The sequence below is a fragment of the Sus scrofa genome, chromosome 16 (genome assembly GCF_054392235.1).
Source record: "Sus scrofa isolate SSC_HxYL_T2T_F1_AM1 chromosome 16, Sscrofa_HxYL_maternal_Yorkshire_Landrace_v2.0, whole genome shotgun sequence".
NCBI lineage: Eukaryota > Metazoa > Chordata > Mammalia > Artiodactyla > Suidae > Sus > Sus scrofa.
The window spans coordinates 78,286,026-78,311,802 of NC_139398.1; the positions used below are offsets into that span (position 1 = coordinate 78,286,026).

Below are 25,777 nucleotides of genomic sequence, written 5' to 3' on the forward strand. Positions count from 1 at the left end.
ACATCAATGAAGTAATAAATTGGTTTCTTCTCTTTTTCTTTTTTTATAATGACTTTTATTTTTTCTACTATAGTTGGTTTACAGTGTTCTGTGAATGAAGTAATAAATTGTTAATGTTTTATAAAGCTGGACTAAATTCTAGAGATGGATAGAAAGCAAAGTAATAATAATAATACAACAACAGAACAGGAAAAAATCAGAACACAGGAAAACCTGAGGGCTGAAATTTAAGTGTGTCACTTGGGGTCATGCTATGAGTAAATCTAACCTCGGATCCCATGTTTAATCCACTCTAACTTACACTTAAACATGGGCATATGCTGGTTGCTATTAGGTATGTGGGCAGACATATTAAGGACAAATAAACATAGTGGAAAATGTCTGGCGCTTAGGGGACTCACGTTCTTATTTGAAATGGCCAATCCTGTACCTTTGGGCCAATCAGTCTTTTCAGGTCTCAGTTTCCCTAGCTATACAGTAAAGAAATAAACCATGATCACTCAAGTAACTGTTTGCTCTGTGGCGCTGTGAAAGTGCACACACGGAACAAGCTGGATATTTATATCAAATACATTTAATATAGCTTCCAGCCAGTGCCAAAGAAATTCAGGGAAGGAAGACAGAGGAGGAAGGTCACTCAGGATTTTCAGAAACTGTCTGTACACTCACTTCCCTTTTGTAAATAACGTCTGGCTTTGAGGGTTCCCAGACAAAAGTCACCCTCCCAGGGTTAAACTGGGTCAGATCTGTGAACTCAGTGATGGAGAGTGTGACTGGAACTCATCACTTTCTGACATGTGATGCCTGAAGCCCCTGGGGTGGGAGGAGAGGGGACCTTTGGTATACACGAGAGGAACTAGAACATCTAGGTCCCCCCCGTCCCCCCATAGGAGGGGGACAGAAACATTGCAGAAAGGAAGGTATATTTCCTAAGTGGAAGTGTTTGTAGATGAAGTGGAAGAGTTTGAAGCTTGAAGGTGAAGATTCAAGTCAGAAGAGTCGAGCAGGCAGCTGTGTGTAGATCACCTCAAACACTGTTTCCTCAATATGTAAATTTTTATAAATGAGGGAACAGATCCAGCAAGGTTATACAACAGTCCAATTTGTGTTAGAGCAAGGCTGAGAATTAGGCTCATGACCGGAATGGAAAGGGCCCCAGCATGTGAGGATAAGGAACAGGCTGTTCATGGTACCTTTTTCCAGTTCTTAGTCCAGTGCCCGACACCTAGCAGGTGCTTCATGAACGTGGGTCACGGGACTCACCAACTGGCTGGCTGGACAGACTGAAGACCCAGGTGGCATGTTTCTCCCTTGCGTTCCCGATGGACACTGTCCATTTGAGACAGAGGACTGTTATTTCACTGGCTCACTCCACTCGCCAAGAGACCCTTGCATGAGTATCACTCTTCTTCCCCTGAGTATTGCTTCCTCTTTGTTGATACTGACCTTATAAACGTCAGAGCCCTCACAGGATGTGTGCAGTGCCGCCTGAGAGAGAGCTGGGGTTTCCTTCACTACCATCAGATTTAACAGTGCCGAGAGAGAGATGACTGGCAGTCAGACAGCTGGTGCGCGGGGCCTGCAGCTGGGACGGTGGCCACTGCTCCTGTGAGTGGGGAGGGGAGAGAGTTGCTGGAAGTACCCATTTCGACGGGAGCAGTAAAGCAGCACCTACACAGACCTGTTTTTTTGACGTTTCTTCTTCAGAACCCATGTTTTCACATCTTTCCTTTGACTGTGTCCTGCCCTTGCTGCTACTCCTCACAAGTAAGTCTGGATCTTTGCAATCAGATAGTGCAAGACAGAAGCAAGGATGGTCCTCCGAATGTTTGCAAGAGCAGAGGTTTGGAAGTAAACTAAGTGTCCATTAGCAAGGTAGTGGGTAAATAAATGGTGATGCATCACTGCTTCAAAGAGGTAGCTGATGAAATGTAAGGATACAAAGTGTGTCAAAGTTATAAAGTTAATTGGAGAAAGCAAGGTACAGAATAACCAGTATGTTAGACTTCTATTTTTGTGTGTGTACCGCAGGGAGGGGGAAATGCATGAATGCTTCTTATATATGAGATTGATGTGATACCTACTGTGCTAACAAGGCACCTTACTTCTTAATGTATAGACTCTGGGAAAGGGAGCTAGGAAGTGGGAAAGAGCAGGGAGAGAAAGAAGAGTTTCCACACACTTTTAATACTATTTGAATGTTTAGATCTATATGTGTAAGTGGCAATTTTTAACCTCAGGGTGGCTGTACACTACCTTCTTATTCAGCCAAAGTTTTTTGTTGTTGTTTTTTTTGTTTTTTGTTTTTTGTCTTTTTTCCATTTCTTGAGCCACTCCCGCGGCATGTGGAGGAACCCAGGCTAGGGGTCTAATCAGAGCTGTAGCTGCCAGCCTACGCCACAGCCACAGCAACGCGGGATCTGAGCCGCGTCTGCGACCTACACCACAGTTCACGGCAACGTCGGATCGTTAACCCACTGAGCAAGGCCAGGGATAGATCCTGCAACCTCATGGTTCCTAGTCGGATTCGTCAACCACTGTGCCACGACGGGAACTCCAGCCAAAGTTTTTTATTCATTATGTGCCTGGTGCTTGATTTGTGTTAGGGCAACTGCCCTGTGTTGGTGAACAGACAACTAGTCCTGATGGGTGAGCTCTCTTTCTGGCTGACAGTGACCCCTTTGCTGATTGTCTGTTTCCATCAGCCGTGCCTTCCGCTGTTTGCAGGACCAGGCCACAGTTCTCTCCGGGGGCACTGGTTCTTCAAGTGAGGTTCTGAGGGCAGCCATATCAGCAAGTCCTGGGAATTTGCTAGGAAAACAAATTCTTGGGCTCTACCCCAGAGCTAATGCATGAGGAACTCTAGCAGCTGAGCCCAGTGTCCATGTTGGAACAAGGCTCGCTGGTGATTGTGGTGCCCCCGGTAGTGAGCTCTTCTCTACACAAGATAGCAGCAGCGGTTTCCTCTTTCTTCTACAAGGCATGGCTTGCAGTTTTCCTGAAATAGACCAACCTCCTTCATTGCTTGCATCTTGCTCTCTTTCCCTCTTTATCCAGGATCTCTGGAAGGGGCCTACGTGGCTGACGTTGGTCAGGATGCTCATCTGCCCTGCACCTACTCTCCAGCTACCCCTGAGAATCTTGTGCCTGTGTGCTGGGGCAAGGGACCCTGCCCTGTGTTTGAATGTCACAGTTTGGTGCTGAGCACTGATGGAAGGAACATGAAGTATCGGACATCCAGCAGATATCTGCTGAAGAGGAATGTCCACAAAGGAGACGTGACCTTGACCATAGAGAAAGTAACGTTAGCTGACAGTGGGATCTATTGCTGCCGGGTCCAATTCCCAGGCCCAATGAATGATCAAAAAACAAACCTGGAGCTGGTCATCCAACCAGGTGAGTGGACTTTGCAGACCTTCTTTCTGAATGAGATTCACCTGTGGGTCATAGTAAATGCACTGACTGGTCTCACGTCTGATCTGCCCTTGAGTTAAGACCTCCAGTTTAACAGTTCCCACCGGCAATGCCCAGCCACGCTTAACTCCTTTCCTCTATTTTGAAACTCATGGTTAGGATCCATAGAACAGAGGAAAGGCCTAGACTGATCATTAGAACCACCCGGGGAGACTTAAATCCTACAGGTACTTGGGCTCCACCCGCCAACCAGAGAAATCAGCGTCTCTGGAGGTACAGCCTGAAATGTGGAGGTTTACAAAATCTACCCCCAGTGACTGTCCCCATTCTGCAGCCAAGATTGAGAACCCCTGGACTGCCCGTGGAGGCCGGAGGGGGCACATATACTTGCATGTTTTATGGACGACGAAGCTAAGTTCAAATCTGTCCCTGCTTTTTATTGGCTGTGTGGGGTTTTTTGTTTGTTTGGTTTTTGTCTTTTTAGGGCTACACCCATGGCATATGGAGGTTCTCAGGCTAGGGGTCAAATTGGAGCTGTAGCCGTTGGCCTATGCTAGAGCCACAGCAATGTGGGACCCGAGCCATGTCTTTGACCTACACTCCAGCTCACAGCAACACCAGATCCTTAACCCAATGAGCGAGGCCAGAGATCAAACCCCAGTCCTCATGGATGCTAGTCAGGGTCATTAACTGCTGAGCCATGATGGGAACTCCTGGCTGTGTAGTTCTGAGCAAGTTATTTGAACTCTGCCACCTCCTCCTCTATAAAATACAACTCGACTTACCCTATGGGCCATGGGAAGGATTTTATGAGATGTCTCACGAAAAGCATTTACTGTGGCTGTAAGTTCTCTTGTTAACAATTAGACTGTGACAATGTCGAACACTTTGAGTGTCATACACTTGCACCGAAGGTTTTCTGGTAGGTTTGAAAGATGAGTGTGTGCTTCTCTTCATTTGTTGTATTTCTCCCCTTTTTTTTTTTTTTTTTTTTTTGCTGCTGCCCCTTTGATTCCCTGAAACGAGCTCTCTGCCCTCAGAGAAGCTTCATCCTTATGTTGGTTTCTGACATTAGCCAGGGTCACCACTGCTCTGACTCCACGGAGGAACGTCACTGCAGCGGCGCCGAGGATGCTCACCACCCGTGGACCTGGCTCAGGTAATTGCACATGGGACGTGGGAGGAAGCCTTTCACTGGTTTCTGAGTTCAGAGGATTTTGAATATGGAGAAGGCATGAGAAAACAGTTTAAGAGAGAAGGTGTGGACATTTCTGTGCACCCGAGATAGTGTGTAAGGTGAGGGGAACAGGGGAGGTAAATTTGTGCTAGGAAGACAGAGCCCGGGACTGGGATTCCAAATTTGTTAAAAGCAGCCCTCCAACCTGGGCCAAAGCCTTTCACTTCTCTGGATTGCAGCTTCCTCTTCTCACCAAGAAATGGGTTCAGAGACTTTTGGATTTCATGATCCACTAAAATTTCCAACCCCCCAAAGAATTTTGATGATCTGTCTATTTTGCCACATAAGGGAAGAAAAATTTCTACTATTGCCATCCCTTCATTTTTGAGGTTTTTTGTTTTTGATTTTGTTTGTTTGTTTGTTTTTTGCTTTTTAGGGCCACACCTGCGGCATATGGAAGCTTCCAGGCTAAGCATTGAATGGGAGCTGTAGCTGCCAGCCTACACCACAGCCACAGCAATGCCAGAGGCGAGCCACATCTGCAAACTACATTGCAGTTCACAGTAATGCCAGGTGCTAACCCACTGAGCAAGGCCAGGAATTGAACCTGCATCCTCATGGATCCTAGTCTGGTTTATTACTGCTGAGCCACACGGGGAACTGCCCATTCCTGCATTCTTTAAAAACAGACACTTTTAAATTAAATAAATTTAACCTCCTGAAAAATTTGTTATCTCCCTAAACTCTCTGGAGCTCCATCTTTCATTCTGTAAAATGAAGATAATAATAGGTAAATTCCAAATCCTAATTACGTACATTTCATAAGTCCAACCTGATGGTACTTTAATAAGAAAGTGTGCCTAAAGTGCTCAGCCCAGTGTCTGATGGTTGCACAGTACTTAATTTTTTTTTTCGTCTTTTTAGGGCCACCCCCATGGCATATGGAGGTTCCCAGGTTAGGTGTCGAATTGGAGCTATGACTGCCAGCCACAGCCACAGCCACAGCGACACAAGATCTGAGCCATGTCTGAGACCTACACCACAGCTTGGGGCGACGCAGGATCCTTAACCTACTGAGCAAGGCCAGAGATGGAACCTGCATCCTCTGGATATTCCTTGGGTTCATTAACTGCTGAGCCACAACAGGAACTCCTCGAAACATTTTAGTTATTGCCAGTATCCCATTCCATAAGTGGAATGGGCTTGTGGTTAAGTGCTTAGTGGCCGGCGGGAGGGGTGCCGATGTCAGCTTTTTGTAATAGCTGTATGAACTCAGTTAAGTTGCTCAAACTCTGTGAGGCTCACTTTCCTTACCTCTACCTGGAGGGTAATCCCAGTGTCTATATTATAAGACCATTATACAGATAGGAGTGACTCTGTATAGGACGCGCTCAGCATAGCACCTTGCTCAGAGCAAGCGCTCAGATGTTAGTTTTAAATTATAGATATTAATGTCAGCTCTCTCAGCATTGAATTTGGTGGTGCCTTAGTCGTTGGTAGCCAACACCTCTTATGTTAATTACTGAGGAAATTAAATATGGTAGAAACAGATGATCACACTAATCAAATCATACCAGGTATTTATTGCATGCCATTGTTATATTTTAAAGAATCCTTCAAGTGTAGACTGAGAAGGGGCTTCAGGGGTCTCATTTTCCCATCTTTCAATGCTTTTTACAATGTTACCACCAAGTGGGCATTTGCTGTTATGCTCACACACCTTCCTAAATGGGGAGATAGTTTACTCACAAGACAAGTGCCTTTTTTTTTTTTTTTTTTTTTTTTTTTGGTCTTTTTGCCATTTCTTGGGCTGCTCCTGCGGCATATGGAAGTTCCCAGGCTAGGGGTTCAATCAGAGCTGTAGCCACCGGCCACAGCCACAGCCACAGCAACACGGGATCCGAGCTGCGTCTGCAACTTACACCACAGCTCATGGCAACGCTGGATCCTTAACCCACTGAGCAAGGCCAAGGACCGAACCCGCAACCTCATGGTTCCTAGTCGGATTCGTTAATCGCTGCGCCACAATGGGAACTCCCACAAGTGCCTTTTTTAGAGATGTCTTTGCCATAACCAGAAATGACCTTCCCTTTAGTTTTTACTTGTTAGCTTCCCTCCTTTAGGGCAATAGAAATGGGCCATCTTTTACATCTGGGAATGTAGGCATAGTACCTACAATCTTCAGAGCATTTCAAAGGCCTGAGAAATACTTTTTGAAAAGGCAATGGCTCCAAAACATGAACATGAAATGAAAAGTCAAAATTAATTAGTATTTAATGGCATGACCATAATATATAACATTACATCAGTTAGTTACTTGCATATCAACTTGTGTGTAGTTACACCTACCTTTTCTGGAAAGTGGAATGTGAACATATGTAATATGTTTGCTATCGAGTGGAGAGGAGCCTTAACAAGTAAGAGTTCCAAGGGTCTTGGAAGCTCCTAAACCCACGTTGAAGACAGAACAAATGCCATCTCTTTTCCAGCTGAAGAAGGCAGGACCAGGTCATGGATGAATCCTTAGCTCTGGAGATAGACGAGCTTTGAATCTCAGGTTTGCCAGTTAATAGCTGTGTGATCTTAGACAAAGTACCTCTCTGAGACTCACTTTTTCATTTGAAAAGTGGGAAAATAATGGTACCTCCTGTTGCGATGAGGATTAAAGGATATTGAGCATGTAAAGTGCTAAGCATCGTGTCTGGCACATAATTGATGCTAGATGGTAACTATTAAATTTATAGACTTTAAAGCCCACCGCATCCCACCCCCACTGCCGCTCCACCCCCAGCCAAGTTTTAGGCCCTCTAGAAAAACACTAACTTCTTCCAACTGTCCCAGCCACTTTGGTTGATGGCTGCCTATGTAAACACAGTGTGATAACCCAACAGTGTTCTATTTTATTGATCATTTTCACTGCAAAAAAAAACTATATTAAAAAAAAAGTTGGACAGTTTTACTATTTAGGCCAAGGAAATAATTACAGGAAAGCAGATCTGGATTTACGCTGGAAAATGTCATGTATGGTTAAGATGCATGTTTACATAGTTGTTGCAGCAATGTGGTCTTTAAATTCCTTCGGGGTAATAGGAGCAAAGTAAGTGGAAGATAATCTCTTACCTTTCCTTTAAAAAAATAATTTTAGGCAAAGATTATTCATTTAAGATATTAAAATTAGAGTCTGTTAAACCAGGAGTTCTACATTAAAAGGTTTAGGTTTGGGGGCTACCAGAAACTGTGACATTTAAGAAGTTTCAGAGCTTCTGATTCAGCCAGGAAAATGAGTAAGTATGTGTAATTTTCCCCAAAGTGACAATCTCTTGATTTTAGAGATTAGGGCCTGTGCCAATCGCATTCACTCTTCCGTCCCCTGTGCCTGACATAGAGTGGGGGTGTAGTACATGTTCATTGAATGGTTAGTCAGATGAATAAATAAATGAATAAAAAGGAAAGAGGAGTTCCCTTGTGGCTTAGCAGGTTAAGGATCCCACTGCTGTGGCTCCGGTTCTATCCTCGACCCGGGAACTTCTACAGGCCATGGCCAAAAAAAAAAAAAAGAAATTAAAATTTAAAAAATGCTTTATTAAAAAAAGAGGGAGTTCCCATTGTACCTCAGTGGTAATGAACCTGATTAGCATCCATGAGGATGCGGGTTTGATCTGAGACCTCACTCAGTGAGTTAAAGACCTGGTGTTGCCATGACCTGTGGTATAGGACGCAGACATGGCTTGGAGCTGACATTGCTATGGCTGTGGTGTAGGCTGGCAGTTGTAGCTCCAATTCGACCCCTAGTCTGGGAACTTCCATATGCTGCAGGTACAGCCCTAAAAAGCAAAAAAAAAAAAAAAAAAAAAAAAAAGAAAGAAGGAAAGAAAGATAGAGACAGACAGACAGACAGAAAGAAAGAAAAGAAAAGCAAGTGAGCCGGCAGCTGGGCAAGGTGAGGGGCTTAGCAGCGACAATGCCCAGGTGAGCACCATGGGAGGCAGCAAAGTTGAAGTGTCTACTTAAAGCTATGTGGACCTAAATTGCAAGACCGTTTCTGTTCTTCACTAAGCGGTGTGACCTTAACTTCCGAATTCTCAGTTGCTTTCTCTGTGTAATCCCTTCTTTAAGAGAGTTGTTTTGAATGCTGCAAGAGATACTGCACTTGAAGAATTTCGCACAGTGTCTGGTCAGGGTAAATTATCGTTATGCTTATAATTATTTTTAGGCAACTAAATAGCCTGTCTTCCTCAGTGAGCGAATGTTAAACTTTTGCAAGAAAATTAACTTTCATTGTCTTTCATAGTCTGATTATAATAATGCCTGCCTGAGTGTTATCATTGTTGCAATTCGGCAGGTCCCTTTAGGGCCCTGTGAGCACAACATACCCCAAATTCAAAATAGATCTTCCTGACAGAAGTCTCCATGTCCTAGAACATAAATAGTTGGGTTCATTATCTGGATGAAAAAAAAGGGGTCATCCTAATGTTGATTTGTAAGTTTTTGATAAGTCTTGTTGGTCTCCCAGTTAATTAGTGTAAAGAGTATGGCATAGAATTAATTTCGGGTAGATATAGGCATCTTTAAAAATTTTTTTAAAAATTCATAAAAAGAAAAACACTCTTAACTCTTCTTTGGCTATTTTTCTTAGTGGCAGAGACACAAACCCTGGAGACCCTCTATGGTAAAAACCAAACAGTAAGTAACTGTGTGTGTGTGTGTGTGAGCTGACCTCAGGTTCAACTCAGAGAAAAGAAAGCATGGCTTTCAGTTTCCTTCCTGCCCACTCTTTCCTGGGGGAAAAGTGACTTCATCTCCCTTGGCTTCAGTTCCTTGGCTATAACATGTTGCTGATGACAGTTGCAACTGCAGAGGTCTGTTGTAAGGATGGAGTGAGGTGATGCACGTGAAGTGCCTGGCACACAGTAGGTGCCGGAAAACCAAAAGGAAGAAGCATGAGCATTTTGTCCCTGTTCTCAAATTGCACAACCGTATACCCCTGGGGAGGGTTGGGACACCCTCCATCTCCCCAGAATATGTTTCTCTTTGTTTCTATTGCAATCCTAATGAAAAAGGTTATCTATTTAAATTTATTTATTGATGATAAGACACCAGTCAGGAATATTCTAAGCCAAAAACGTACGTGTCTTACTAAAAATAAAGCAGTACTTCAATTAACCACAATTTTACTGTATCCCACCTTTTCAGAGTAAAAGGAAAAACTGCTGGGAAGCAAGCCAATAGCAGAGACTTAAACTCTTTAAAGACATACGTACCCAGGAGTCTGCATTCATTTGACTCAACCTCCGACTTGTGTGTCACAACTGAGGCTCAACATTTTGTGTTTGTTTTGCACTTTTTGCAATCAAGGACCACCTTTTAAGTACCTCTGTGTGCCCACAGTGCTAAAGGCACATTACTTTGCATGATGCATGCCTGTGGTAAATGTCTTTTGAATAAATGATAGAATTAATTCCTTAACTTTTTTTTTTTAATGTTTGCTATTACTCTTTTCAAAGGAGGAACATGAACTGAAATTTTAGAAGCAGGATTTTCTATGTGACTCTGAGTTAACAAAATATTCAAATTAATAGAGCAATAGCCATAACATCTACCATTGATTGAGTTTTATCAAGTACCAGGCTCCAAGCCAAGCATTTTCTGCTTTTCGTTATTTAATTTTCCCAATAACTTTACAAGATGACGAGTTCTTGGTAATAGAACTGGGATCTGAACCCAAGACTGTCTGGCTGCAAAATCCTCATTTTTATTTTTTTAATTTATTTTTTTGGCCACACCTGTGGCATGCAGAATTTCCTGGGCCAGTGATTGAACTGGAGACACAGCAGTAACCAGGGCCACAGCTGTGCCAACTCCAAGTCCTTAACCTACTAAGCCACCAGGAAACTCGAAGTCCTAGCTTTTAAATCACTGTCTTTCTGTGAAAATTGGGATTTCATGGCAAGACACCAAATTTAGATCACTTCAAAATTTCCTAGGAATACCAGGGGATTCTGAAATTCCCTTGCCAGTGGGTGAATCCAAGATGTAGCTGCGACCTATGCCATAGCTGTGGCCACACTGGATCCTTATCCCACTGTGCTGGGTCAGGGATTGAACCTGTATCTCAGCAGTGACCAGAGCCACTGTATTTGAATTCTTAACCCATTGCACCACAGGGGGAATTTCCAAAGCCCATTTTAGTTTGGGGAGAGGGAAGTCCACTTACTAAGGCTCCTTCTCCACCCCCAGCACAAAAAGTCACATCTTATTCCCTTGCTCACTCTAAAGGTTCAACTAATCCCTTTCTTTGAGACTTATCTACAAGGGGACAGATTGCGAGTCATTTCAAGACCTCTGAACTCCTGTGATACTGTGAAAGAGATGCTCCAATACATATGTCAAGAGACTAGATTTCTGGCCATTTACTGAAGTTCTGTTCATGTTTCCACAGGAAATATCCACACTAGCTGATGAATTACAAGGCATGGATGTGACCACCAGAACTGGCCTCTACATCGGAGTAGGGGTCTCTGCTGGGCTGGCTTTCATTCTTATTTCCAGTACTTTAATTTTCAAATGTAAGTCATTGGATGGTGCTACTATCTCCTTTTTTTTTTTTTTGGTCTTTTTAGGGCCGCACCCATGGCATATGAAAGTTCCCAGCCTAGGGGTCAAATTGGAGCTATAGCTGCTGTCCTATGCCACAGCCACATCAGATTGAAGCTGTGTCTACAAACTACACCACAGCTCATAGCAATGCTGGATCCTTAACCCACTGAGCAAGGCCATGGATGGAGCCTTCATCATCATGCTTACTAGTCGATTTCGTTTCCCCTGAGCCACATAGGGAACGCCACTACACTCTCCTTCTGATAAGGAACTGTTAATATGGGAACCTTAATATGGGAACCAACACAAACCTAGATAGAAATATTAGTCTCTATTTACACCTAAGGGTGATTAGAATAAATACTCTTTAATAGTCCCAAACCCTAGAAATAATAGTAACTTATTTTAATTCATTGCTTTCCATGTAACAGGCAGGCATTATGCTAAATGTTTTGCATCTATAATCATCACCACCTATCTTGTAATGTAGGGAGTACTCTTCTCTTTATTTAATGGCTGAGGGGAGTACAACTTAGAGTAAGCTTTCAAGGTTTTATCAAGGATTCAGAATCAGTGGCAAAGCTGGAATTCACATTCAGGTAGGCTGATTTCTAGTACCTGTTCTCTTACCTTCTGTTAAGAAAATAATGTTTTTAGTTTATTTAATATCCTGTCCAAGTTTATTAGGAAACACAACCATGAATATCACATCCTCTTTGTATTTTTATTTTTTTATTACTCAAATGAACTTATCACATTTATAGTTGTATAATGATCATTCACAGGATTTCCATCCCACAGCCCAAGCACATCCCCCAACCCCCAAACTGTCTCCGACCATAAGTTTTTCCGTGTCTGTGAGTCAGCATCTGTTCTGCAAAGAAGTTCAGTCTCTCCTTTTTTCAGATTCCACATGTCAGTGAAAGCATTTGATGTCGGTGTCTCATTGTATGGCTGACTTCACTTAGCATGATAATTTCTAGGTCCATCCATGTTGCTAAAAATGCTGGTATTTCATTCATTTTAATGGCTGAGTCATATCCCATTGCGTATAGTACCACATCTTCTTGATCCACTCCTCTGTCAATGGACATTTAGGTGGTTTCCATGTCTTGGCTATTGCAAATAGTGCTGCAATGAACATCAGAGTACATGTGTCCTTGCGAGTCGTGGTTTTCTCTGGATAGATGCCCAGGAGTGGGATTGCTGGATCAAATGGTAGTTCTATGTTTAGCTTTCTGAGGCATCTCCATACTGTTTTTCCACAGTGGTTGCACCACTTTACAATCCCACCAGCAGTGTACTAGGGTTCCTTTTTCTCCACACCCTCTCCGGCACTTATTGTTTGTAGACTTTTGGATGATGTCTGTTCTGGCTGATGTAAGGTGGTACCTCATAGTGGTTTTGATTTGCATTTCTCTAATAATGATGTTGAACATCTTTTCATGTGTTTCTCGGCCATCCGTATGTCTTCTTTGGAGAGCTGTCCGTTTAGATCTTCTGCCCATTTTTTGATGGGGTTGTTTGTTTTTGGTATGGAGCTACAGAAGGTGTTTATAAATTTTGGAAATTAATCCCTTTTCAGTTGATTCACTTGCAAAGATTTTCTCCCAGCTTCTTGTATTTTTCTATCCTCTTTATTTCTCAGGCATGGTCTTTTCAGAGGGGCAGCAGGAGTTGTTCCAAGGCTGGGAGTTTAGGGACCATGCGAGTTTGTATAGAAGATATGAAAGGAGAGTAACGAGGAGTGGGGGAAGTCATGCTTTGTACCCACCCATAGATTACCCCAAAAAGAGAGCTACTTCAAAGAATCAGTGCAACAGTTGTGTTCAATTTGCAGTCTTTTCCCAAGAAATTGCTGGAGAAAAATCTCACAACTTAGGTGTGAGGTTTTTAAGTCAGGACATCAAAGCTATGCATTGGCACTCAGTAAAGCCTAGCAGTCCTGTGTCTTTCTAGTGTACTCTCTGAGACGAGCATCACACATTTCACTGCTACTCAAACCTCCCTCCTGTCTCACTGAACTGAAGTGTTTTTTTTTTTTGTTGTTGTTTTTTTTTTTTTTTGCTTTTCATTTTTTTTTGCTTTTAGGGTGGCCCCTGTAGCATATGAAAGTTTCTGGGCTATACCACAGCCACAGCAATGCCAGATCCAAGCTGCATCTGTAACCTACATCACAGCTCACGGCAACGCCAGATCCTTAATCCATTGAGCAAGGCTGGGGATTGAACCCACATCCTCGTGGATACTAGTCAGCTTCATCACCACTGAGCCATGATGGGAACTCCTCGAACCGAAGTCTTATTTTTTTTTTTTTTGCTTTTTAGGGTGGCACCCGTGACATATGGAGGTTCCCAGGCTAGGGGTTGAATCAGAGCTACAACTGCCAGCCTAAGCCACAGTCACTTGGGACCTGAGCCGCGTCTGTGACCTATACCACAACTCACAGCAATGCTGGATCCTTACCCACTGAGCGAGGCCGGGATTGAACCTGCAGCCTCAAGGTTCCTAGTCAGGTTCATTTCTACTGTGCCACAACAGGAACTCCCCCTGAACCGACGTCTTCAAGGCCGGTTTCAACTACTTTGCCCCAGCCACGATTTAATTCTCCTTTGATCCCTTTCCTCAGAACCATCTCTCTCTTCTATTTCTATTTATGCTATTTTTTATTAGCATAAAAATACATTCTGGTCCACACCTCTGTCTCCAGCTACTCCCATTTTTCTGCTCTTCCTTCACAGATGTATTTCTCGGAGAAATTGTTTCTACATCTCACCCCTCTGCACTCTTCAACCCTGCATTTAGCTTCTACACCTGAAGCGCCATGGTAATAGTTCCAGGGTCACCAGTGACCTCCATTCTGCTAAATCCAATAGATACCTCTGTCTTCATTATAGTCTGCAATCTTCACCTCAGTTGACTCTCACTTAGAGTAGCCTTCCTTCTCTGGGCTTCTGAAACACCACTCCATTTGTTGGCCGTTCCTTTTCAGTCATTTTTGTTATTTTCTCACCTTATGTGTGATCTTCAGAGTTGAGGTTTCCCAGGGCTGGCTCTTTTCCTCTCTCCATACCCTGTGGGTGATGAAGACCTATATTCCCATATGCCTAAATGCCATTCTTCTTCTTCTTCTTCTTCTTCTTTTTTTTTTTTTTTTTTTTTTTTTTTGCTTTTTAGGGCCACACCCATGGCGTATGGAAGTTCCCAGGCTAGTGTTCAAATTGGAGCTACAGTTGCCGACCTACACCACAACCACAGCAATGCAGGATCTGAGCCGCGTCTGTGACCTACACCACAGCTCACAGCATTGCCAGATCCTTGACCCACTGAGCGAGGCCAGGGATCGAACCTGCCTCCTCCTGGATCCTAGTGGGGTTCATTAACTGCTGAGTTATGAAGGGAACTCCCTTAAATGCTATTCTTAATTTCTCTCTCCACCACTCAGAGTGTTGGTCCTGATGGCCCAGCTGTCCAATGGTTATCTCCACTTCGACGTCTCGCATATCAGTGTGTCCGCAGTGGAGCTCGAGGGTCTATACTCCACCTTCCTGGAACCCAACGTCCCCCTCCCTGGTCCTCTTCCTCACAGTGTTTCACTCTCATTTCTCTGGTTGCTTAAGCAGGAGGGCAGAAGCCATGCTGAAATCCTCTCTTTCGTCACTCCCAACATGCAATCCAATTTCAAGTGCTGCAAAATCTTTCTCCAAAAGGCACGTAAAATTCATTCTCTGGCACCTCTCTGTCACCACCTTATTCTATTTAACTCATTTTTTTTAACATCTTCTTTTAAGTCATTCTCTGCATGGTCGCCAGAGTGATTTTCTTAAAACCCAACCTCATTGTATTTCTGGCCTTCGCTTCTTATATCTTGCAATAAAATTCAAACTCCTGATGGTGACTTACGAGGTCCCGTAGGATCCAGCCTCAGCCTCCCTCTCAGACTTTTCTCTTGTTCCAGCCATGGTTTCACTCTCAGCCCCTCACCGCCGTCTTTAGCAGGGCTTTAATGTTCATGCTGGCTGGCCCTTCATTTGGCTGAGTAGTCATTCTCTTCTTTCAGAACTGAGCTTAAAGATCATCTCTTCTGGAGAATTCTTTCCTGATTACCTTCTTGAGTATCTGCTCCAAAGTATTGTTACTTTTCTTTTTCTCTTTAGTTAAAATATAGTTGATTTACAATGTTGTGTTATTTTCAGGTGTATGGTAAAGTGATTCCGTTGTATATATTTTTATCAGATTCCTTTCCATGATGGACTATTATAAGATACTGCATATCTTATTATACAGTTGGTCCTTGTTATTTATCTATTTTATACATAGTGGTGTGTATGTCTTAATCCCATGCTCTTAATTTATCTCTCCCGCAACCCCCTTTGGTAATCGTAAGTTTGTTTTTCATGTCTGTGAGTCTGTTTTGGTTTTGTCAGTTCATTTGTACTAGTTCTTAGGGTTCATATATAAGTGGTATCATATAATATTTGCCTTTCTCTGTCTAATTTATCTCACTCAGTATGATAATCTCTAAGTCCATCCATTTTGCTGCAATGCTTTTCTATCACATTACCATTTGAAATTATTTTGTTTCCCTATTTATCTTTTGGCCGTATTTTTTTCTCAAATGCCTCCCTCAGTAGAACACAAGCTTCGTGAAGTCAGGGCTAATAATTCACCCTTGCATCTCTGGTGCTTAGCATCCCACCAGACCCGTAGGAGGTGCTTCCAGTATGTGTCGAATGTGAAAAGTGCATCTTTATTACTTTCTAGCATAGTTTATGTCATAAACCAAGACATACACTGGTGGTTTGACTTAATTCAATCTAACAGGTGGACCAGTTTTCCCTAAACAAGGCTTTTTGACTTCAATTGGCCGATTTTATTTTTTATTTATTTTATAAAATCACTATTTTATTTAATTTTATTTTTTGTCTTTTTAGGGCCACACCTTTGGCATAGGGAAGTTCTCAGGGTAGGGGTTGAATTGGAGCTACAGTTGCTGGCCTACACCACAGATACAGCAATGTGGGATCCCCTACCCACTGAGTGAGGCCAGGGATGGAACCTGAATCCTCATGGATACTAATTGGATTTGTTTCTGCTGTGCTACAATGGGAACCCCCTATGAAAGCATTTTAAATCGACTTTCTTTTCCCTTTTTACCTAGGGCATTCTGAAAGCAAGGACAACTTACAAAATTCAAGGTAAGAATAGTGGGTGGGAGAGGTGAAGGTGGGAATCCTGGAGGCCCCCCGCTCTAATCTGGGCTTTGATCTTTGCTCTTGGAAGTCCTGCCCCGAGACTTCGGGATCTAAGTTTTTACTGCCTTCTTTCTGCATTAGGCCTATCCTTATGAAATGTAAATTTAACATGTTGCTCTCTTTTATTCTCGATCCCTCTCCCTTCTTTAATCCTAAAGTTATATGGCATAGAATTTATCTCCCCACTGATAGGAAAGGCTTATTGATTTCTGTCTTAATGGGCTTTTTCCCTGAACCTTCAGCTGATTGAGCAGTTATGTCTAGGCTCTGGGTGGGTATTGGTTTATTAAAGTGAATAGGAAATCCAAAATCTACTCTCAGGGCTTTTTTTTGTTTGTTTTTTTTTGTTTTGTTTTGTTTTTTTTTTTTGTTTTTTGCTTTTAAGGCCGAACCCATGGCACAGGGAAGTTCCCAAGCAAGGGGTTGATTTGGAGCTATAGCTGCCCTCCAAAGCCACAGCCACACCAGATCTGAGCCACATCTGCAACCTACACAGCAATGCCCACTGAGCAGGGCCAGGGGTCAAACCCATGTCCTCATGGATACTGTCAGGTTCATTACTGTTCAGCCACAATAGAACTCCTACCCTCAGTGCTTTTTACAACCCAGCCTAGCTGTTCTTAACTCTGATTGTCTATTAAAGTCACCTAGGGCACCTAAGCATACTATTGTTAACCCAAGAGCAAATAAATCAGAGTCTTTGGGTATGAGGCCAAAGCATAGGTATTTTTCTAAAAACTTTCTGTGTGATTCTAATGTACAAACACGGTTGAGAACTACTGGTCTATTCTATTGCTGTCTTAGCCTCTATTCCTGATTACAGTATACGTATGCACTCACACAGAGCCCTGTTCCAAATACATGTAGCTTACATAACTTTAGATTTCAGTGCCATTTAGTACACGGGTAGAAGGCAGTATATTTCAAGAAAAAGTGATTCTGCCCATTGAATGCTATCTACACCACTAATAATTTTAGACTAAGTCTAGACAGTGTAATTATGAAGACAAAATAGTCTGCAGTAAGAAAGTCAAATAAGACCAAATAAAATATTTAATTACCAAAGGCTTTATATTATCTGTGCCAGTATTATTTATTAGAGCTGAAACTTGGAGTTCCCTGGTGGCCTAGTCATTAAGGACTTGGCATTGTCACTGTGGCTCAGGTTTGATCCCTGGCCTGGGAACTCCCGCAGGCCGTGGGTGTGGCCTAAAAAAACAAAAACAAAAACAAAAACATGGTGAAATGTGAAATGGGATACTATTTATATGCACTCATTTTGTATGAAATTATTATTTGGCTAACATTCTCCACCTGTAAATGTAAACACCATAGAAAATTTGGAACATGCCTGCCACATCGACAATGGTATTATCTAGCACACACCTGTTCCTTACTAAGCATTTAATAAATATTTGAAGAGTGAATGAGTAAATGCTCCTTGCAGAAACCCTGTGAGACAGAGGACTTATTATTCCCACTTTTTAGATGAGGACCCTGAGACACAAAGTTTACTAATAGACAGCCTCTGGGCAATTTTTGTATTTTGTTCACTGTTCTGTCTCATGATGCATAGAACAGTATGTGACCTACTAAAAAGTTCTTGAATGAATAAATGAGAAAAGCAAACCCAACGTACCCAAGGTCGTATGGGTGGTAAGCAGCGGGGTTAAGATTCAAATTCAAATCCCGGAGTTCCCGTTGTGGCTCAGTGGTTAACGAGTCCGACTAGGAACCATGAAGTTTCAGGTTCGATCCCTGGCCTTGCTCAGTGGGTTAAGGATCTGGCGTTGCCATGAGCTGTGGTGTAGGTCTCAGACAAGGCTTGGATCCCACATTGCTGTGGCTCTAGCGTAAGCTGGCAGCTACAGCTCTGATTAGACCCCGAGCCTGGGAACCTCCATATGCTACAGGTGCGGCCCTAGAAAAGACAAAACAAACAAACAAATAAACAAAAAACAAATTCAAATCCCACTGGATCCATAGCACATTTATATCTTGTACTTGGGAAATAGTTCAAGCCCACAGAATGATTGAAATAGTGTCTGGAACAGTAGAACCTGTCACTTAAACACATCATTTAATGTTTTGTCATGTTTATCTGTTTCTCTATTTACACACACAATTTTTTTTTCTTTCTAAACCATTTGTAAAGTTGTTTCAGACACCTTGACAGTTCACCTAAACACTGTAGTCTCCACTTGCTCAGAATAAGGATATTCTCTTAGGTAACACAACACACCCCCCCTTTGTTTTTTCTGGCCTCACCCAGGGCATACGGAAATTCCCAGGCCAGAAATGGAATCCAAGCTGCAGCTACAACCTACACCACAAGCTGCATCCTTAACCCACTGCACTGGACAAGGGATCCAACCTGTGCTTCTGCAGCTACCCAAGTCACTGCAGAGATAACGCAGGATCCTTAACCCACTGCATCATGGCAGGAACTCCAAGTGCCATTCTGATACTTAAGAATATTTGGATTAATTCCAATTTGTTCAGTTATGCCCCAGACTATTTCATGGTTATTTAGTGTCGTTCCCCACCCCCCCCACCCCTAGTCAAGACCTGATCAGGGATGAGATACTGCCTTGCTATCTCTTCAGCAAAATCCATTCTCTTAACTCCTCGGTATGTTGCCTGGGACATGCTTAACTCAAGCGTTTTATTTCCGCAGCCTTGTCACTTTGGCCAACCTCCCTCCCCCGGGGTTACCAAATACGGCAGCGGAGGGGATGCACTCAGAGGACAACGTCTACATCATTGAGGAGAACGCATATGAGATGGAGGACCCTTACGAGTATGAGTTCTGCTACATCACCAACGGGCAGCAATCCTGACAGCCTCCGGGCTGGTCCCTTCCTGCACCACCAGATCCAACCACTTCCTTTGGGGCCTTGGCGTTGTCTTCATTGCAAACTCTGAGATGTGTCAGCTGACTGGCTTTGGAGAGTCTGTCCTTGGCCACTGAGCAGAGTGTTTCCATGTTCTGAAGATAACTATCTCACCTGAGGATTGAACTGGGATCTGAACTGGAATTAGATAGGCATGACATTTCCTGTGGGTTCCAGCCAACAGGGCCACCCAACTCAGAGACTGTATGGGGGTACTGGCACTCACATGGGCATTTATAGAGAGTAGGACATTTAACATGGGGTCTCTGGAATTCCAGGGTATTGTTACATGATGAGTGCAGGAAGCTTCTGGAAAGATAGGGAAAATTATGTACTGAGATATGTAGGTTTTTTTTTTTGTTTGTTTTTTGTTTTTTGTTTTTGTTTTTTGGGTACAGGAAGTCTAAAGGGGCCACTGATTCTCAAGGAGGTCTTTCACCCATGAAAGGCTGAAAAACTACTGGGGTAGGACTAGACGGTCTCAAATGTCCCCGTTGAGTCTCGAAGTTTACACGTCTTTGAATTTTAACTCTGTAATAGTAAACATCACTGCACAGCTCTCCGTGGCCTCAGCTAAGAAGTCTGCTCAGCACAGCAAGGCCTGTGGTGGGCAGGAGCTCCTGGAGAAAAAGGAAGTATGCTCCATGTGTGTTGACAAGTTTTGCTTGTGGTATACTCAAAGAGAAAGATTCCTGACCAAGTTCTCCATTCATGGAGAGAACTGGAGCTGGGTTTTTCACGAAAGAAGAAGCAGAGACTGGGACACACATTCTGTTCTCTGGTAGAAACAAAGTCAAGAGCTCCAGCAGTTTGTATTGGTCAGCGTCAGATCCCTTGATGGAAGGACCATGGTCCTGAAGCTTCACTTCCAAGATGGTGGAGAGAGACGGTCTGTCCTGCCTATTTGTTTCCTCCCAGTCTTGGCACAGCTCTGACACATAACAGAGATTTATTAAATACATTTGGAGCGAAAAAAAAAATTAAATAAGCAGAAGGGCACCTTTCTGGAAAGACTTTTCCATTGGAAAGTTCAGATAGAGCTCTACAACTTCACTTCTTGGGGAACTCAAAAATACTCCTAAGCCCCATTTCTGCTCTTATCCAGGTTCCTTTTTTTTTTTTTTTTCTCAGCATCTTCTCCCAGCTCAGGTCCTTGGAAATCTGTTACTCTTCTGTCTTTTCCCCCCTTTCTGCTGAATAAATCAACAGTATGGACCCGTGGCTCCCTGAAAATTGCCTTCCACAGGTGCTGACTAAACTGCTACTGTGACATGTACAGGAGATGTTGGTCACCAAGGATGCTGGCAGCCTGTTTATTACAGTGTTTGGGCTGCATCTAGACAGTCTGGGGAAGCACCGGCTTTCTACAGGGAGATATGTAAGGGGGGGGGTCATTGTGCAACGTGCCAGGCAGTGGCTCTCACACAAGCTGAAAAATTAATCTTGAGTGTTTTGAAGTTATGAAATTTCAGAGGGAAGGGACTTTAGGTCACATTTTGTTCAGATCAATGATTCCCCCACAAACGGGATTCTTCTCCTACAAAAATGTTTAAACAAGCGTCTGTATACTAGACAATCACTGCAGTGATGTTTGTGAGAGATTTTTCCATCAATGGGGAAGTGGTTGATTATTGTAGTTGGTCAGCACATTGGTGCAGTTAAGAAGAATTAGGTGGTTTCATCACTGTTTTGCTAATTCAACAAATATTGAGTGCTTACTACACATCATGTACTCTGGGACTGAGATCATAGCGACCAAATAGGCATTGCCCTGACCTCGTGGAACTTCTGGTCAACCTGACAGAATGGAGGATTTAGTCCATTCATTCAGTGAACATTTTTTGACAGCTACTTTGTACCAGGTGGTGTTTGAGTACCTAGAAATACAACAGTGAAGGAAACAGGCAAAATCTCTGCTCTCACAGAACTTGGGTTAACTGGTCAAAGGAGAAATCTATATTGCTAAGTCAAAAGGGAAAAAGGATCCTAGGATAGTATGTATACTTAATGCTATTTTTTTCTTTTGCCATAAAGTAATCCATTAGAATATACCCAAATTAGTATGATTACTCTGCAGGGGCAAATAATCAAGAGATAGACTTTCAATTTTTTTTTCCCTTTCGTGTGCTTGTATAATTGTTTAAATTATGTTCTTCATATTTTTTGTCATAAAAGAATAGATTTAAGTATTAGAGCAATGCTTTCCTCTCCACCCTCCTCCTCACAGGAAGAAATGAAGACTTGGATAGGTTAAGCTCAAGGTCAAGGCCGGCAGTAAATTGCAGCAATATTTGAGACATGTCAAGGTTCCACCAGGCTTGGGACCCTGATTTTCAGGATGGGATCCACTCTACACAAATTATTTGGAATGAGGAAGATGGCAGAAAGGGAAAGAAACTGTAAAGCTACTTCAAAGGGTCTAGGAGATGACAAGAGGTAACTTAAAACCAATGAAGGGAATTTCCACTGTGGCTCAGCAGATTAAGAATCCACGAGGATGTGGGTTTGATCCCTGGCCTCACTTAGTGGGTTGAGGATCTGGCATTGCCACAAGCTGTGATTTAGGTCACAGATGTGGCTTGGATCTGACGTTGCTGTGGCTGTGGTGTAGGCCAGCAGCTGTAGCTCCAATTCGACTCCTAGCCTAGGAACTTCCATATGCTGTAGGTACAGCCCTAAAAAAACCAAACCAAACCAAACAAACAAATAAAAGCCCAATGCAATAAGATTGAATGTGTGGTTTGCCCTTAGACGTGCCTTAGGATTTTTCTTTTGTAGCTCTACTCTAGAGACCCACAAGACAAAAAGGAGCTCTCTGACCTTTTCAGACTGCAAAACTAAAGTCTTACCATGTTTTTTCTGCCTATCATTCCTCACGTTAGAATTCCCAAGACAGAAATTCCATGTGGTTCAACTGGTCTCGAAGTTATTTGGGGGATCTGCTCATGCCTATTCCCATTTAAATTTAATTTTCATTTAAATTTGAATTAAAAAATGGCATAGTATTCTCTGGTGTTCTAGCAGTTAGGGATCTGGTGTTGTCACTATTTTGGCACAAGTTTAATCACAGGCCTAGAAACTCTGCATGACAAGGGGGTAGCAAAAAAAAAAAAAAAAAAAAAAAAAGAGTACAAGTTAATTTTCTCTCCAGATTTCTACTATGAAAGTCTTTCTGGAGCTAAGTAGAGATGCACAGAGCTGTAGTTTTTTGATTTTCCATCATGCTATTCTGGGACTCATTTGGGAGGTGGGGAAAAAGAGAGAGGCAGCTGGACCATTTGGTTGGAGAATTCTCAAGCTTAAGGAGGGCTCAGACATGAGCTATTTTCACCGGAACCCCTGTGCAAGGAGCAGTATGAGTCAGAAATGTTAGTTTCAGGATTCTAGATCCTCTGTATCTTTTTCTCAGTCATACTGGTTGCAGTTATAAAGGTCACTCTGAGTCACTCATTTACATTGTAGTGGTTTTCTTTTGTAAATTCTTGGTCAGATTCCTTCTGATTGTGGTGTGACTCCTTTTCCAGAGAAAGCGGTGAGGCTTAAGAAAAGCAGTGGAGTTCTTGCTGTGGCGCAGTGGTTTAGGAATCTGACTACAGTGGCTTGGGTTGCTGCAGAGGTATGGGTTTGATCCCCAGCCTGGGTGATTCAGTGTCCCTGCAAGCATAGGGCACAGCTGTGGCTTGAATTCATTTCCTGGCTTTGGAACTTCCACATGCTGTGGGTGTGGCTAGAAAACGAAAAATTTTTTTTTTTTAGTTTAAAAAATGTACACAATGTAATACTACTCAGCCATACAAAATAATGAAATAATGCCATTTTGCAGCAACATGCATGCAACTAGAGATTCTCATACTAAGTGAAGTCAGAAAGAGAAAAACATACCACATAATATCACTTAGATGTGGTTCTAAAATGTGGCACAGGTGAACCTATTAATAGAACAGAAACAGACTCACAGACATAGAGACAGACTTGTTGCCGGGGGGGGAGGGAGTGGAATGGAGAAGAATTTGGGGTTATTAGATGTAAACTAATACATTTACAATGGATAAGCAATGAGATCCCACTGTGTAGCACAGGGAATTTTATCTAGTCTCTTCTAGACCATGATGGAAGATAGTATAAGAAAGGGAAGGTATATATATATATGTATATATACATGTATGACTGGGTCACTGTCGTACAGCAGAAATTGATACAACACTGTAAATCAACTCAAATAAAAATTTTTTTAATTAAAAAATGGCTATTGAAGCTATTCAGGTGTTATGGTGGTGGTAAGTGGGATAACTTTAACTTTTCACAGGATTTTAATATAATTGCTTTGTGCGTGGGTTACCTTTGGAAAATATTTTATTTTGGTTTTATAGTCAACCCTTAACAACAAATCTTGTAATTGTGTATTTGAATTCAAATTCTCATGCATTTGAAACCTAGTTCTTGTAAAATACACATATTTTTACACATCAATGCAATGTTGCTCTTCATTTGGTCAGCTCTGAAATATCCATGTATTTATGTACCCATACAGAACCTGTTTTTAATTTTATTATCCAAAGTGACTTGCCATTCCTTCTCACTGGCATGCTGAATTTAGTTCTTGTTCTGAAAACCCTTAACGAAGTAACAACTATATAAATGTAGGCGAAGGTCGATATATATATATATTTTTTTCGTTTGTTTGTTTGTCTTTTTGCCTTTTCTAGGGCCACTCTCACAGCATATGGAGATTCCCAGGCTAGGGGTCCAATCAGAGCTGTAGCCACCGGCCTACGCCAGAGCCACAGCAACGCGGGATCCGAGCCGCGTCTGCAACCTACACCACAGCTCATGGCAACGCCAGATCCTCAACCCACTGAGCAAAGCCAGGGAGCGGACTTGCAACCTCATGGTTCCTAGTTGGATTTGTTAACCACTGCGCCACAACGGGAACTCCAAGGTCGATATAGTAATAACGTAGATTTTCAGTTCATTTCTTTCTCGCAAAATTCACCAGGAGATCTTAGCGAAAGTCTCTTGAACTTAGTATTGGCTAATGCTGAGGGCAGAAGCAAGGAGCCAATGCAACCGTGAGGGGGCTTTCAAAGCTGATGGCTGTCCAGACCTCAGTGAGGTCCTGCAGCGGTGGTGCCTCTCCTCGTCCCCTCCAGCAAACCTCCCACTCCAACAAAAATTCCTGGTGCCTCAGAGGCGGCCAGATAACTGCGACTCACCATGGGAGAAAGGAGTTTTCTGAACGGATGGAATTGCAGGTAAAAACTAAGGAATATGATATGTAATGATCCTAGCTGCTGTATTTGAAGCAAATGTGTTTACGAGGTACTCTGAGTGGGTGAGCTAATCGGAGCCAATTGTTTTACGGTGCGTTGAGATTCCAAGTAAGGATTGCTAGGTTTACAGAGTACTTGTTTCCCTTATTGTTGTTTTTTAGGTTTTTATTTTGAAATAATTTGAGAATTGCTGAAAAATTGCAACAATAGTACAGAGAGTTCCTGTGTTCAGCAGTTTTTTTGGTTAACGGCTTGTGTAACTGTGGTACATTTGTCAAAATAAGAAATTAACATTTTGGTACATGACTGTTAAACTGCAAGCTTTGCTTTTTTTCCTACTTACTGGCTTTTAAATTTATTTATTTTTTTGTCTTTCTAGGGCCACATCTGCAGCATATGGAGGCACCCAGGCTAGGGGTCGAATCCGAGCAGTACACCTGTGCAAAGCCACAGCAACTGGGATAGGAAGCTATGCCTGTGGCCTAAACGACAACTCATTGGAACACCAGATCCCTAACCCACTGAGAGAGGCCAGGGATCGAAACTTCATCCTCATGGATTTTAGTCAGATTGGGTTCCACTGAGCCATGACAGGGACTCCCTAAAATTTTAAATTAAGTGCTTTTTTTGAAGTTCCCCATGTGGGGCAGCGGGTTAAAGCGGTGGCATTGTCACTGCAGCAGCTCAAGTCACTGCTATGGTGTGGGTTCTTCCCCTGGCCCACAAACTTCTGCATGCCATGGGTGCAGGCAAAAAAAAAAAAAAAAAAAATTCAGTGCTTTTTGAAAAATAGAGTTAAATTAAAAGTGAGGCATTTCCGCTGTGGTTCAGCCGAAACAAATCTGACAAGCATTCCTGAGGACAAAGGTTCTATACCTGACCTCGATCAGTGGGTTAAGGATCTGGTTCATTGCCATGAACTGTGGTGTAGATCACAGACGTGGCTCAGATCCCGCGTGGATGTGGCTGGAGGCTACAGTTCCAATTAGACCCCTAGCTTGGGAATATCCATATGCCTCCCGTGTGGCCCTAAAAAAATAAAATAAAGTGAAAAGCTCTATTCCTGTGTTCTCCACTAAAATCTCCACTCCCCTGGAGCAATCCTTCTAGGCCAGCACTGTCTGGTGGAAATACAATGGCTTTTTTTTTGCTTTTTAAAATTTTCCCTAT

General features: G+C 42.7%; 1 protein-coding gene across 10 annotated transcripts in view; it reads left to right on the top strand.

The window, feature by feature from the left end:
• The window catches only part of HAVCR2 (hepatitis A virus cellular receptor 2), a 29,464-nt gene extending 8,912 nt beyond the window's left edge, over window positions 1-20,552 (top strand). For 5 of the 10 annotated variants that reach the window (XM_085001926.1, XM_085001927.1, XM_085001924.1 and 2 more), the window contains 6 exons: window positions 3,058-3,396; window positions 4,490-4,573; window positions 9,228-9,274; window positions 11,031-11,157; window positions 16,350-16,386; window positions 19,121-20,552. In XM_085001926.1, the coding sequence (XP_084858052.1) occupies window positions 3,222-3,396; window positions 4,490-4,573; window positions 9,228-9,274; window positions 11,031-11,157; window positions 16,350-16,386; window positions 19,121-19,283 (633 nt within the window). In that variant the 5' untranslated portion in view covers window positions 3,058-3,221 and the 3' untranslated portion in view covers window positions 19,284-20,552. Of the gene's footprint in view, window positions 1-1,480; window positions 1,768-3,057; window positions 3,397-4,489; window positions 5,547-6,430; window positions 8,039-9,227; window positions 9,275-11,030; window positions 11,158-16,349; window positions 16,387-19,120 lie in introns of those variants that run through there. The other 5 variants (XM_005672589.4, XM_003134109.5, XM_085001925.1 and 2 more) reach the window with 5 other exon arrangements.
• The last annotated feature ends 5,225 nt before the right edge of the window (window positions 20,553-25,777 follow it).